General features: G+C 56.5%; 8 protein-coding genes across 8 annotated transcripts; 4 read left to right on the plus strand and 4 right to left on the minus strand.

The window, feature by feature from the left end:
- Positions 1-34: 34 nt before the first annotated feature.
- SDRG_15553 (hypothetical protein) lies at positions 35-959 on the plus strand. The gene is made up of 2 exons (XM_008621729.1): positions 35-440; positions 485-959. Exons 1-2 carry the CDS (start codon positions 81-83, stop codon positions 878-880), a joined length of 756 nt encoding a protein of 251 aa, XP_008619951.1. The 5' UTR covers positions 35-80; the 3' UTR covers positions 881-959.
- SDRG_15554 (hypothetical protein) lies at positions 894-1,627 on the minus strand. Its single transcript, XM_008621730.1, has 2 exons — positions 1,136-1,627; positions 894-1,086 (listed from the first exon to the last, which is right to left on the minus strand). Exons 1-2 carry the CDS (start codon positions 1,595-1,597, stop codon positions 934-936), a joined length of 615 nt encoding a protein of 204 aa, XP_008619952.1. The 5' UTR covers positions 1,598-1,627; the 3' UTR covers positions 894-933.
- Positions 1,628-2,294: 667 nt separating this feature from the next.
- On the plus strand, positions 2,295-4,843 carry SDRG_15555 (hypothetical protein). Its single transcript, XM_008621731.1, has 13 exons — positions 2,295-2,905; positions 2,958-3,070; positions 3,117-3,210; positions 3,254-3,289; positions 3,336-3,476; positions 3,521-3,559; positions 3,612-3,740; positions 3,787-3,858; positions 3,908-4,084; positions 4,131-4,195; positions 4,240-4,312; positions 4,363-4,428; positions 4,472-4,843. Exons 1-13 carry the CDS (start codon positions 2,327-2,329, stop codon positions 4,751-4,753), a joined length of 1,866 nt encoding a protein of 621 aa, XP_008619953.1. The 5' UTR covers positions 2,295-2,326; the 3' UTR covers positions 4,754-4,843.
- Positions 4,844-5,127: 284 nt separating this feature from the next.
- Positions 5,128-5,686, plus strand: SDRG_15556 (hypothetical protein; the record flags this gene model as incomplete). The annotated part of the gene is made up of 2 exons (XM_008621732.1): positions 5,128-5,472; positions 5,519-5,686. The coding sequence occupies 2 exons, from the start codon at positions 5,128-5,130 to the stop codon at positions 5,684-5,686; spliced, it is 513 nt and encodes a 170-aa protein (XP_008619954.1).
- Positions 5,687-5,872: 186 nt separating this feature from the next.
- SDRG_15557 (hypothetical protein) lies at positions 5,873-6,789 on the minus strand. The gene is made up of 6 exons (XM_008621733.1): positions 6,735-6,789; positions 6,493-6,684; positions 6,378-6,449; positions 6,284-6,331; positions 6,119-6,234; positions 5,873-6,068 (listed from the first exon to the last, which is right to left on the minus strand). The coding sequence occupies exons 1-6, from the start codon at positions 6,753-6,755 to the stop codon at positions 5,954-5,956; spliced, it is 564 nt and encodes a 187-aa protein (XP_008619955.1). The 5' UTR covers positions 6,756-6,789; the 3' UTR covers positions 5,873-5,953.
- A 64-nt stretch (positions 6,790-6,853) lies between these two features.
- On the minus strand, positions 6,854-7,727 carry SDRG_15558 (hypothetical protein). The gene has a single exon (XM_008621734.1). It carries the CDS (start codon positions 7,703-7,705, stop codon positions 6,959-6,961), a length of 747 nt encoding a protein of 248 aa, XP_008619956.1. The 5' UTR covers positions 7,706-7,727; the 3' UTR covers positions 6,854-6,958.
- Positions 7,728-9,275: 1,548 nt separating this feature from the next.
- Positions 9,276-11,258, plus strand: SDRG_15559 (hypothetical protein). The gene is made up of 6 exons (XM_008621735.1): positions 9,276-9,469; positions 9,520-9,694; positions 9,740-9,989; positions 10,042-10,217; positions 10,258-10,968; positions 11,018-11,258. Exons 1-6 carry the CDS (start codon positions 9,297-9,299, stop codon positions 11,129-11,131), a joined length of 1,599 nt encoding a protein of 532 aa, XP_008619957.1. The 5' UTR covers positions 9,276-9,296; the 3' UTR covers positions 11,132-11,258.
- Positions 11,259-11,408: 150 nt separating this feature from the next.
- On the minus strand, positions 11,409-12,307 carry SDRG_15560 (hypothetical protein). The gene has a single exon (XM_008621736.1). It carries the CDS (start codon positions 12,286-12,288, stop codon positions 11,482-11,484), a length of 807 nt encoding a protein of 268 aa, XP_008619958.1. The 5' UTR covers positions 12,289-12,307; the 3' UTR covers positions 11,409-11,481.
- Between the last annotated feature and the right edge of the window lie 325 nt (positions 12,308-12,632).

Raw genomic sequence — 12,632 nt, forward strand, 5'->3', positions numbered from 1 at the left:
TTTCCCGCCATTTTGCTCTGCCAATAGCGTTGCGGCGTAGTATGGACCAATCAGGGCGCACTTGACGGGAGAAAAGGGTCATGGTCGGGAACGCGTTCGACGTGCTCATGCAGCGCAAGCCCGCAGCGACTCGGAAGCGCAAGGCGACATGCAAGGCCGAGCCCAGTGGCGGAACACCGAAGAAAGCCAAGGCGCAGCAGCGGTTTCTTGATCTCGGTCAGGCCGATCTTGGACAGCGAACGTGTCCGGCGTGTGGCTTTCTGTACATGACCGGTGTCGACGCCGACGAGAAGGCCCACGCCCGCTTCTGCAAAAAAATTGCCGCAGGCGTCACCATCAGCGGCTGGAAGAACGAGCGCCTCCATCTCACGCAAGGCCAAAACCGAATTCTCGAGCTACGTGGGGACGACCCTGCGGCGCAAATCAAGAAACTTCGCCAGGTAATGCGAACCCTACGGATCGTCATGGACTGAATGCACCGTAGATCAAAGCCGTCTTGGATGATACACTGGGCATCATTGATGAGACTGAGTTTTTTGCCCGGCGCCACTTTATCTATGTGGCCAAAGACAACGTTGTCGGGTGCGTCTGTGCCGAGGCTGTCACCACTGCATTCCCGTATGCGACGACGTCCGGCGTCATCACCATCGACACCAAGCAGCCGCGCGACGTGCTCGTAGGCGTTAGCCACATGTGGGTGCACCCGCGCCACCGACGCGAAGGCATCGCGAAGGCGCTTTTGGATGTCGTCCGGCAAAAGTTTACGTACGGCATGACCATCCCGACAGCGCAAGTCGCTTTTTCGCAGCCGACGGCCGATGGGATGGCCTTTGGCGCGCGCTACGTTGCGCCAGCGCCGATGTTGCTGTATGAAATCTAATCGAACGCAACACGTGGACGAAGAACGAGAGGTCGTGTCTATATGCATGGCAATTACGCCTTCGTCTTCTTGTGCAGCGCCTTGCACTCGGCAAGGTACGCATCAAAGTTGAACTCTTGCGGCCGCTTGTTGAACGCGTGGACCATGTCAAAGTGGGCATCGTCGATGTAGCGCTTTGTGAGAGCTTCAAAGAGCGTCGTAGCTTCCTACCACGAGCGTATGAGTCATTGAGAAAGAGACGGGAGAACATCGCACGGGCTTGTCCAGGACGTTGGCAACATCGCCACGCAGGAGCGCAAGTTCCTTTGTCGTGAGGAGATCGTCGAAGAGCGAGATCGTAAGGCACGGCGGCGCCTGCGACGGGTTCTCGCGGTAGGCGTCGAGCGTTGTGATGAGAAAGCACTTGTCTTGAAACTGCGAAAGCATCGTGAAGTAGCCCTCTTCGTTCGTCTCAGAGTTCACGCGGTACACAGGCAGCACGAAGAAAGGACAGTCCTTCGCACGGCCCGTGAGGAGCTCAAAGTCCGTCTTGGAGAGCGCCGATGCGACGCTGTCGGACTTGTCGGCGTGGAACTCGGTCCAGATGCGGCGAATGGCGTCCGGCGCCTCCTGCGACAGAGTTTCGAGCTTCACGATCGACTGCAGCGAGCGCGGCGACGGGAACGAGAAGCCGCCGCCCTTGGACGTCGAGAACGCGCGACGCAGCATAAAGACCATGACGATGACTATGGAACACCACACTTTTGCCGTGCCACCAATAAAAAGGCCATGTCAATCAGCTGGACAAAGTGCGCTTTATGCTCCGATAAATACGACTTTCAGAAAATCTTCATATGATGTAGTATATTAAAAGAAAAAGGCTCTACAGGTCAGCGTAGTATTGGTGCGGCAGGTTTGAAATATGTTTACATGCAGAATATAGGTTATCAAGGGTAGTACATCTGTTGGCTCCACGACCCAGATCGCTGCTTCGGTCCGAGGATCAGGAATTCCAGCAAACACGTCTGCTGCCGCGAGTTCAAATGGCAACCGAGTCCAATGGTAGGCTCGAGTCCGATCCTCTCTCGTCACGCGTGATGAGCAAACACCCAACGACCGAGTCTTGGGTACCTCCATGACACTTGCGTGCTTTTAACACGGATCGAAGCGATTGATGCGAAGAGATGCGCTGAGAAGATGTGAGGCGGAGCAATTGCTTGAGATCGTACTGTCCAGCGGAAGCTCTAGTCGACGCTGCTGCCCTGAGAGTTTAAAGAGCTCTCCGGGCTTGGGCTGCTACCACGAAGAGCGCATCGATCGGGTTAAAAACATCTTATGAGCAATCGCGGCAACTTCAAGCAAGGGGGTCCCCGCAAGTGCGCTTCAGCGAATAGGTGTGATTTGCCATCAATTTATTTTCATTTCCGCGGACATCCATTTTCAATTGCATTCTCAAAGCAGATCACCATGAGCCAGACCTTGGAGAAGCTGCGTCGCGCCTTCACGGGCCTCGTGCCCCGCGTTCTCGACGCCGAGCTGCAGGTGCAGGCCGCGTCGTCGCACCACGTGAAGGCGCTCCTCGTCGAGTCCGAAGACGCCCATGGCAGCGAGTACGTGAGCGACCGCAACAAGCGGCGGGCGTTCGTCTCGGGCTTTACGGGCTCGGCGGGCACGGCGCTGTTGACGACGGACAAGGCGCTGCTTTGGACCGACGGCCGGTACTTTCTTCAGGCCGAGCAAGAGCTCAGCGACGAGTGGACGCTCATGCGCCAAGCGCAGAAGGATGTGCCAACGGTCGAGGAGTGGCTCGAAGCCAACTTGACGGCCGGCGACGCGCTTGCGATCGACCCGCTCTTGACGTCCGTGGCCACGGCACGTAAGCTCGTGAAGGCTCTTGGCGCGGTCAAGGCGGCCGTCGTCGTCTGCGAATGGCAGAAGAACCTCGTGGACCAGGTCTGGGACGACCAGCCACCGCAGCTCCCGTCGGACGTCTACGCGCTCAGCCTCGAGTACGCCGGCGCGTCGATTGCCGAGAAGCTGGCGTCGGTACGCTTTTTTCCTGCATCTTCCGTCATATAGACTCACTTTGCCAACGCAGCTGCGTGCCGAAATCACCAAGAAGGGCGGTCGCGCGATCGTGCTCACGGCCCTCGACGATATTGCGTGGCTCTTCAACATTCGTGGCGCCGACGTCGAGTGCAACCCCGTCGTGTACGCCCCATGTGCTATGGGTGTAGATGCGCTCATGCGGTCGTAGTACGTCGTATGCGCTTGTGACGCTCGACTCGGCGACGCTCTTTATGGACGCCAAGGAAGTGAGCGAAGAGTTGCTCGCTCACTTTGGCTCGGACGTACGTGCGCCCGTTCAGCGACTTGATTTAACGAGCAGCGTAGGTCCAAGTCCAGGGCTACGGCGACATTGTCTCGGCGGTATGACAAACGAATCCCTACCTCTGACATGGACGGTTGGTGTTAGATTGAGACGTACGCCGCTTCGTGCGCGCCGGACGCGGGCCAAGTGATCCTCGTCGACCCTGCCCAGTGCAACGTGGCGGTCTTTAGCGCGATTCCGTTCGCGCTTCGCAAGGAGCTCCCCTCGATCGTCATGAAGCAAAAGGTACTCAGATGCACCTGCTCACACATACCGGACCCTTTGTGTAGGCCATCAAGAATGAAGTTGAAATCGAAGGCATGCGTCAGGTAGCCCCCCTTTCCCGAAGCAGCACACATGGACGAACGCAACTACATGCAGGCACACATTCGCGATGGCGCGGCGCTCGTCAAGTTTTTCTCGTGGCTCGAGGAGCAGCTGGAGGCAGGAAACGAGTCGCTCACCGAAGTCAGCGTTGCCAACGCTCAGCAAGCCTTCCGCCAAGAAATGGTGTGTGACTCACAGCTCTCGCTATACTCCCACTCACATTTTATAGGACAAGTACGTGTCGCTCAGCTTTGAGACCATCTCGGGCTCGGGCCCGAATGGCGCCATCATCCATTACGATGTACGTCCACTGAAGTATGCGATTCGATACGTATATCCGCGCTGCATAGCCCAAGGAAGAGACGTGCGGCAGCGTGACGACGGACAAGATGTACCTCAACGACTCGGGCGCGCAGTACCTTGACGGCACGACGGACGTGACGCGCACGTCGCACTTTGGCACGCCGACGGCCCATGAAATCTACTGCTTTACGCATGTTCTCAAGGCGCACATTGCGCTCGCGACGGTACGTGTTCTTATTGTGCCTAGCGTCAAGCGCACTGCGTGTCCAGGCCGTCTTCCCCAACGACTGCGACGGCGTCAAGCTCGATGCGCTCACCCGCGCGCCGTTGTGGCGGTACGCACAAATGTGTATGTCGCGATTGCTAACTGGCCCCACAGTGCTGGGATGGACTACCGCCACGGCACGGGCCACGGCGTCGGTGCGTTCTTGAATGTCCACGAAAAGGGCGTGGTACGTCCTACACATGTTGCCTTTGTCTAAGACATGACCCTTCTGCGTAGCTCATGTCGTTCAAGCTTAACCCCACGGGCCTTTTGATTGGCGAAAACATGATTGTGAGCAACGAGGTACGCTTTGCTGATTGAGGGATGGAATCTCATGCGTGTGTAGCCCGGGTACTATGAAGACGGCAACTTTGGCATTCGTATCGAAAGCTTGATGGTCGCCAAGAAGGCCGAAGGTCTGCCGACGACGTACGGCCAGTTCTGCGTCTTTGAGACGATCACCATGTGCCCGATCCAGCGCCGCCTCATCGACACGGCGCTTCTCACGTCGGACGAGCTCATGTGGCTCAACGCGTACCACGCGACCGTGCGCACAAAGCTTGCGCCGTTGCTCGTCGGCGCGCCGCTTTCGTACCTCCTCAAGGAGACGGAGCCGCTCGTCGCTTGAGTCCTACTAGTGCTACAATAGCTCAACGTTATGACCGCAAGCTCAAAAAAACCTTTGCAGTGTTGAATCGTCTTCACATTAAGTGCCAAGCAGACTCTTCAGCAAGTCAAGTCGTCGGAGGGAATGAAGACGCATCGAACTGGCAAAATGTCATTCTGCACACTCGACTGCGCGGCTACAGCCAGGGTGTGATCCGCAGGAGCCCGTGCATATTGGTGGAACATTTCTCGTGGGTCTCCACCGCGACGAACAACTTTTTCAGGACGCGCCAACTAACCTTCGATGTTCAAGGTTGTGCAAATGGTATTCTATTCTTCGGATACGCCGAGCCGGAACAATGCGCGATCGAATTGGAAGAAGACTCGCAAGTTGCGATGGCCTCCCAGGCGCTACAGGAGCCGCTGCTGCCCAAGGACGTCGCGCCCGTCGCGTCCACGGGCGCGCCGGACGCCAAGATCAAACACCGCCGTGTGATTCTCGCCAAGCTTCGGCCGACTGGCCGCGTCGCCGTCGACGGCTTAGCGTCCGAGTATGCGGATGCCTTCACACCACCGCTGCAGAAGCTCATGCCCGAAGCCGACTTCCGTGCTGCGATTGCCGCCATCAACCAGACGTGCTACGACTATTTCCCTTGCACGACGTGCGTCGTGTACGCTTACTTTGGCGTCGCCTTGTCCTGCGGTCTCCTCTTTTGCTGCATCCGGCCGTGCACGGGCGAGGTTCCAGATGCTTGATCGAGACACGAATCTCATCCGCGCTGTGTAGGTCGAAGAGAACCTCGAGATCGTCATCGACCGCATCAACGCCAAAGAGGTGTTTCGGGACCAAGGCGTAGCGTGGAGCCTCGAGCGCACGCACTGCCACTCGTGGATCGAGATCACGCAGTGCCCCGAGGCCCGGCGCCAGTCGGCGTCGCACCGCCACTCGATCTGAGTTTTCGTGGCCAATTTTGAGTCCTGCTACTGGAATGCATGTCGTATGAACTGCATTGTGTTGCGTTCTGGCCTTCCTCAAGAGCTACGCACGGGAGCTGTTGCCAGCGAGAGAAAGGCACGCTACTAGCCCGCGTCGTCATCATCTCGACACGAGAACTATGCCACTGACGCAAGGCAGACGGGTGGCTCGGTACAGCTTGCATAGTACTGCTGCTGGCGCTTAGCCGCATCCATCAGGACAGGAAACACCATCGAATCGAGGCTCTTATTTCGAGAATTCGCTCTTGGAGACGACGACGTTGTCGCCCTTGAGCTCGTAGACGTACGCCACTACCTTGTTGCCTTGAATGGCCATGAGGATAAAGCTGGGCACGACATCGCTACCGCCGTATATCCATGAGATGAAAGGCCATGTACCATTCACACGTACGGGGTAAAGTTGCCGTACGCACCCGTGATCGAGCCAGGGTTCACAAACCACTTGCCGTTCTGCGCGTGGAGCTTGTACTGGTGCGTATGACCCGTCACGAGGATATCGACGTTCATCTGCCACGCTCGATGGAATCGACGACACCAAAAGAGATGGAATTCGCACCTTGCGCTGAAGCGCGGCGAGGCTGTCGACATCGCCCCACGGAACGATCTGCACCGCTGTCATGAAGATGCTGCGTTGGCACTCGGGCTCGTACCTGGTGGCCATGGCACAATCCAATGCGGTACTGTCCGATCGTGATGACTTTCTTGTCCGGAAACGTCGTGTTCTACGCGATGCGATGAGCACCCGCGGCAGTGAATGGCGCGCACCTCGTCAAAGTCGCCGCGGACGACGTGGACGTTGGGCGCGAGCTCGCGCAGCTCGTCAAAGGTCTCCTTGGTCACGAGGTTGCCCGTGCAGAGCACGTGCTGCATCTTGTTGGGCACGAGCATCTTCTTGAACTTCTCGGGAATGTCCATGGCGCGGTGGGGAATGTGGTAGTCGCCCACGATCAGCACGAGCTACACACTCGGTCCTTGAGCCCGAGTAGTCCGCGCCGGCGACGGCGTACCTCGCCAAAGTCTGCTGCCATCCTTGCTCCAAGATCTGTCGTTTGCGGCTTTGGGTTTTGACCAATCAATGACCTCATTTATACAATGGCCCCTGCGATTGGTTGAAAAAGAAACAGTGGGACCAAACGTTCAAACACTGTCTGACACAGGATCGACAACAAAGCAAGATGTCGATGGGAGATAGGACGATACTGTAGTTGTAGTTGGGCTCTAGGTCTTTTTTCTATGTGGTTTGTATGGGCCAGACAGCGGCCATGGTCGAAGCATTACACGGGTTGGGCAGAAGCTCGGGTCGGTGGCCACGCAGTGCGGCTTTGCGGAGCACACGTGGGGTGCAGTGGTAGGTGGGTTTGTGCTGCTGGAGGACCATCGAGGCGTGGACTCGGTTGAGCATAAGTGCTGCGTCAATGATCTCCTTGAAGCGGATATCGTCTTGGGCGTATGTGGGGAAGCACCGGAAAAAATCCTTGATAAGATCAACCCGGTCCGAGACGATGCACTGGAGGAGCGCTTCCCGCTTGCGACCAAATGGGCCCATGTGCATGGGAATGAAGTCTCGCGGCGAGAACGTACTGAACCAAACGCCCTTTGCACAGTAGACTCCCCGGAGCGTCTCGACGATTCCGTCCTGGTACGTGAAGATGCATCGGAGTAGGTCACGCGACGCCATGACGCGCTCGGTGGCTTGCACCGGCGAGATCGCTTCTCTTGTCGCAGACGAGGTGGTGCCGGCCATGAGTAGCGGCCTTGTGGGTGCTGGGGGTCGTTGAATCGCGCAGGAGGTGGGGTATCCCCGACGCAGTCGCTCCGGGGTGCGTAGTTCAACGCGGAAGAGGCGCGTGCTGGGACGGTTGGGCTGCGCTCCGTTGCCGTGGATGCTTCCGTCCTCCATGAGCGCCTGCTTCCCTGCACAGCGGTGCTTCTTCCGGTGGTGGGTCCCGTCCCGACGGCCCGGCATCGTCGTCGTCATCGGCTTCTTCTCGGGACCCGGGTGGAAAATCAAAAGTGGTCAAATCCAGCCGGTTCGGCACACCTGATTGGCTCGTTTTGGACGCACATGATTGAGCTCGGGCTCGGTCGTCGACCAAAGTGTCAAGATACTCTGGGTAAATGCGATGGAGCAGGAGACGCGACATGCACTGCAGTGGCGCCCTGTTCTGTGCATGGCTACCGCCATGCTACCGCCTTCGATGGGACAAAATCAGGATTGTATCAATAGGGTACGTAGCTTGGACATCCACGTAATGGCCGCTCTGGATCGTTGCTTCGAGTGGACGATGCGATGCTCAACGATGGATACGCTGTTACGCAGTAGCCTCTTTTCAATGTTCACGCGGTATAATGTTCTGTCTCGGCGCTTCTTCTTCAGCGCGATCAAACACACAACTGGACAAACCTTGACACAGAAAAGAGTGGGCCACATGATGTGCACTCGTCTGAGCAGCAACAACCTCGAAGGCGAGTAAACAAGTCAGCAATGGAAACCACACTGCATCACAAGCTCTGTGAAGGAAGAGGTCGGTCATCTGACACTCGACAACTAGAAAATGCGGTGGCCAAACTGTGGCGACCTTAACGCGATTGGATTGGATAAAATGGACGAGCCTGGCCAATCAGAAGCCATACGAGCGATCTTTCATCGCGCCACGACGTCGTCATCCATCTTTATCGTGGCGGGTGACGACTCGTGATGGTGACATGACGAGAGGCGAGAGACTAATGGGTGGTGGAGCGAGCGAGCAATCTACTCAGTAAAGAACCTTCGCCGCACCGATGCGCGTTTGTGCTGCCACATCACAAATGATAATATCATTTGTGATGGGACATTTCGAAGATATTATCTTCGAAATGTCCGACCTCAAGCCACCGACAAGCACCAAAACATCCATGTCTCGTGCTCTACACGTCTCTTTGTAGGCCTAAAGGAAGGCTAGGCTCGCCCCTTCTTCGCCTCAACACTGCTGTAAAGTAGCAATAGTTCAGTGGTAATAGGTACTCGTCGAGCAGGGCGGCTCGTCCAGTTGAAACCAGTGTACCTTTCACCAGATTCGGACAATCGTGGAATCCGCAGAGTGGCACTATGTCATAGCAGCACTTACACCACAATCTTGTTTATCCAAGTTCGTTGGACCTTAAAATCGAGGTATGCGCACATAAAGGTGACCCGTACCAGTGCCACCTCATACCGTGACTTCATACAAGTGCTAGGATTGCTTTCGGACGCGAATGACGTCCATGATCTGATGCTAGAGTAGCTACTCGAGGGCACTACTCGCTAAGGTTGATCTGTGAGGAGTACATGATGTAGTTCAGCTTGCGTCGAGACTCGTCGGCCACCGATGAATCCCAGCCATTTCATGAGTACCAGCAACGCTAGCCATTATTCCCGTCGCACGATCAATGCAACAGCGTTTTACCATTGGCTTGCAGGGTTATTGTTCGGGAATGCGCGGATTGGTTGGACGCTTCTGCCAATCCAGATCCACGGATCGCGATCTTTCTGCGAAACGGTGTCTTCCATGGATGGTGAGCAGATAGCATTTTCATTCCTCGAGACCGCTATGTTCCTGAGCAACAACGAAGAAGTGGATTTGCTGGACCGACTCCGCAAGAAGGACCGCGAGAAGCTCCGCGAGAAGCAGAAGGGTCAAATGCCGGTCATGGACCTCGCGACGCTTACGCAGATCTGCGTCGACAACGACGGCTACGAGACACCCGAGCTCAACGACAACCTGTACGTGCTGGCTTTGGTTGCATTGCGTATACGACTTTGCCGTTTGCTAGATTTGCGCATTTCAAAGGCTTCCAAAAGATCGAGGGTCTCGAGCCGTTCTACAACCTCAAGGCGCTTTGGCTCGAGTCCAACAACCTTCGCAAGATTGAAAACCTCGACATGCTCCAACAGCTTCGGTGCCTCTACCTCAACAAAAACTTGCTCGAGAAGGTCGAAAACTTACAGGTAGCCAGAAGATCGAACGTGCAAGAAAACCACCCGAAAGCGTAGTGCCTCCGCAACCTCGCCACGCTAGACCTGAGTGAAAACAGCATCTACACGATCGCGGGTCTCGAATGCCTCGACCAGCTCACGTCGCTGAATCTCGCCAAGAATCGACTGGAGCATGTGACGGACATTGCTGCCTTGACGCAGACGCCGTCGATTACCAACTTGGATCTGAGCCACAACCAGCTATTAGATCCCGGCATTTTGTCAGTGTTCGAGTCCATGATCCACCTTCGCGCGCTGCGCCTCACTGGTACGCCCGTCTACTTCGTAGCAAGTGAAACCCAACAATGGTTGCTGCGTAGGCAACGAGGCCGTCTCCAAGACCAAGTATTTTCGAAAGACGTACATCACGTCGCTGCCGCAGCTGGGATACCTCGACCGTCCGATTTTTGACCTGGAGCGCGCGGCTGCGGTTGCTTGGAAAGCGGGCGGCGCGGAGGCCGAGGCGCAAGCACGCGCCGCGTTCGTTCAAAACGAGGTAAACGCCGCGGGATGTCAAGGTCTCACATGTGGCGTAGCACGATGAGCGCCGCCGCACGCTGCAAGAATTTCGCGACTGGCAAGCCGAGATTCGAGCCAAAAAACAAGCCGAGCTTCAGCAACGTCAAGCTGTCGGTGACATACCTCCTATCCAATCCCACGGGGCCGTCCCTCCATATGACAGCAAAATGCAAGCCCAAGCCCGTCAAGATGCGCTGGACGAGAGGATGAACATCCAAGGCGATGGGATCAAGGAGATAGGATCAGCGTTCTGGGCGACGGAGGCCCAACGCAATATCGAGGCGCCTCTGTCTCCCGAGGAAGCCGTCGAGACCGCGCAAGGATCAGGTGCTGTCGACCAGGAAAAGCCCGAGACGGAAGAAACAGTGCAACAAAAGGCACAGGAAGTGCCGGAGGTGAAAGCGCTTGTCAAACAGCTAGCCACGACCAGCGTGGACGAGCATCACTCAGCCGAAATGGAAACCCTCTCGTCGGCCATCGACCCCGTGTATTCGAACTCCCAAGAAGTTGCTGTGCTGCCGCCACCAGCACCCGTGCTCCGTGCGCAGAAGGACTCTGTACCTGCCTACGCACCGCTGATGGCTGACTCACAAGTCGTAACGACGTCCATCCCCGCAACCGACGCCCGTCCTGGGCCAGTGGAGCGAGAAACGTGGGAGTCGTTGCAGCAAAAGGCCAAGGTTGCTCCCTACTTACACAAGCCACCCGTGCTGCCGTCGTGCCACGAGGTATGACGCGTTTCCCAGTCGGCGGTAAACTCATCTGCCCTTCGCGTAGCTCTCAAGCGACGACGACGACGAAGACTCGAGCGTCCGCCCCAAGACACGGTCCGAACTGCTTCAAGGTCTGCGTGCGCGCCGCCCGTTTACAAATTTGAGCCAATTGGACTAATGACTCAGGGTACATGAACGCTTCGACAACTTTTAAAACGAAAAACACTCACGATTCTAGCCACCTAGCCACCTAGAAAGAGTACGTAAACGCAATTGAGTTTGTGTACTCTTGCGCCTAGTCACCGGCAGAAGGACAACGCCACTCCGTAGTGGTATCGCTGTTGGTCTGTTCTCGATGGAGAACGATTCTTCTCAGCCGTCATGCAGCATCGAGAAGTGCTCTTGCCACAACCGAGTCTCTTGGTGCATTCAATTTTCTTTGGCAAGTCCCGGCGACCGTAGATCAGTTCAAGTATATCGTACTAGTATAGCCAAAGGGATATGGGTTAAAATTTAGAGCGAAGCAAGCTAGAGCTGGTCCACGACGGCGTAACCAGCCGTCTTGTTGCGGCGAACGTAAGCGTAAACGACGAAAACGACGACCGACATGACGACTGCACTCCACACGTAGACCATATCGTCGCGGAAGACATGCGTGAGACCGAGGATGGTCGATGCAATACCGCTGGCATACGTGAGCTTCCCGACGAACCCATGCCACTCGAAGATCGTGCGGCCTTGGAACTGGAGAAACTTGAGCTTGCGGCGCCCGACTTCCATCTGCAGCAGCATGAGCGCGACCGTGATGAAGCCCATCCAGCCGTGCTTGTTGTGCGGGAAGAGCCGCTTGCCCGCCATGCCGCGGCTGATCAAGATGCCCGCGAGGCCCAGAAGCGTCGTCGCAAGCACGGCGTAGTGCATGAACTTGTGGATGTTGCGCTGAATCCGCTTGTTTGGCGACCGCGCGTTGAGCCCGTCGAACGGCCGGTACACGAGCATCGCCTCGGACGAAAACGCGACCCAGCCCAGCGTCATCATGAGGATGTGCACAAAGAGCAAGTTGACGCCCGTCTTGATCATGACGGCAACGCAGATGGCCAGCGCAGCCACGAGGCAGTACCATGTCACGGGCGCTATGTTGTCGCGGAGCTCGCTCCAGACAACGGACGGCGACCGCGCATAAGAGTGGGCCGCCGGCGGACCATGCTCGTCGTCGTCGTCGTCGCCGGCAACGCTGCTCAGAACAGTACTGCGGTCATACGCGTCCGACTCGTCGGCTTCCGAAGGCTTCCGTGCGGGCAGTTGGCCGCGCGACGTCGGAAGCTCCACGTCCATCTTAGGCTGCGTGGAAAAGCGCAAATGCAGATAGAAAAGACGGATACGGGCAAGGTACCCGGTTTGCCGGATAAACGCTGCCAGCCGTTGCACAAAAGTGCCACCCAAAATAGTGTTAATGCTGACTTTATGTGTGTTTGCTGTAACTTTCCGACCGCAGGCGTGGGGCTCGCGACGACCGATACTTGAAGTCTTGCTATATTACAACTCTGGCTGTGCACCCTACACACAGTACTGTGCACTCCGTGATGAGATAGAAAAACCAGTTACATGTAATAGTGTAAGTCCACGGAAATGATAGTGTTATTGCATTTTGCGCGGGACTGCGACAATCGAATCTTGGC

This window comes from Saprolegnia diclina, assembly GCF_000281045.1.
Source record: "Saprolegnia diclina VS20 unplaced genomic scaffold supercont1.95, whole genome shotgun sequence".
Lineage (NCBI taxonomy): Eukaryota > Oomycota > Saprolegniomycetes > Saprolegniales > Saprolegniaceae > Saprolegnia > Saprolegnia diclina.

Coding starts and splice junctions, on each gene's coding strand:
- SDRG_15553 (XM_008621729.1), top strand. CDS start 81: ATGGTCGGGAACGCGTTCGACGTGCTCATGCAGCGCAAGCCCGCAGCG. Junction 441..484: donor AAATCAAGAAACTTCGCCAG/GTAATGCGAACC, acceptor AATGCACCGTAG/ATCAAAGCCGTCTTGGATGA.
- SDRG_15554 (XM_008621730.1), bottom strand. CDS start 1,597: ATGGTCTTTATGCTGCGTCGCGCGTTCTCGACGTCCAAGGGCGGCGGC. Junction 1,087..1,135: donor CCAACGTCCTGGACAAGCCC/GTGCGATGTTCT, acceptor CGCTCGTGGTAG/GAAGCTACGACGCTCTTTGA.
- SDRG_15555 (XM_008621731.1), top strand. CDS start 2,327: ATGAGCCAGACCTTGGAGAAGCTGCGTCGCGCCTTCACGGGCCTCGTG. Junction 3,560..3,611: donor AAATCGAAGGCATGCGTCAG/GTAGCCCCCCTT, acceptor AACTACATGCAG/GCACACATTCGCGATGGCGC. Junction 3,859..3,907: donor GCGCCATCATCCATTACGAT/GTACGTCCACTG, acceptor CGCGCTGCATAG/CCCAAGGAAGAGACGTGCGG.
- SDRG_15557 (XM_008621733.1), bottom strand. CDS start 6,755: ATGGCAGCAGACTTTGGCGAG. Junction 6,685..6,734: donor TGGCAGCAGACTTTGGCGAG/GTACGCCGTCGC, acceptor CCGAGTGTGTAG/CTCGTGCTGATCGTGGGCGA. Junction 6,332..6,377: donor GATTGTGCCATGGCCACCAG/GTACGAGCCCGA, acceptor ACAGCGGTGCAG/ATCGTTCCGTGGGGCGATGT.
- SDRG_15558 (XM_008621734.1), bottom strand. CDS start 7,705: ATGACGACGACGATGCCGGGCCGTCGGGACGGGACCCACCACCGGAAG.
- SDRG_15559 (XM_008621735.1), top strand. CDS start 9,297: ATGTTCCTGAGCAACAACGAAGAAGTGGATTTGCTGGACCGACTCCGC. Junction 9,470..9,519: donor CCCGAGCTCAACGACAACCT/GTACGTGCTGGC, acceptor GCCGTTTGCTAG/ATTTGCGCATTTCAAAGGCT. Junction 10,218..10,257: donor CCGCGTTCGTTCAAAACGAG/GTAAACGCCGCG, acceptor CATGTGGCGTAG/CACGATGAGCGCCGCCGCAC.
- SDRG_15560 (XM_008621736.1), bottom strand. CDS start 12,288: ATGGACGTGGAGCTTCCGACGTCGCGCGGCCAACTGCCCGCACGGAAG.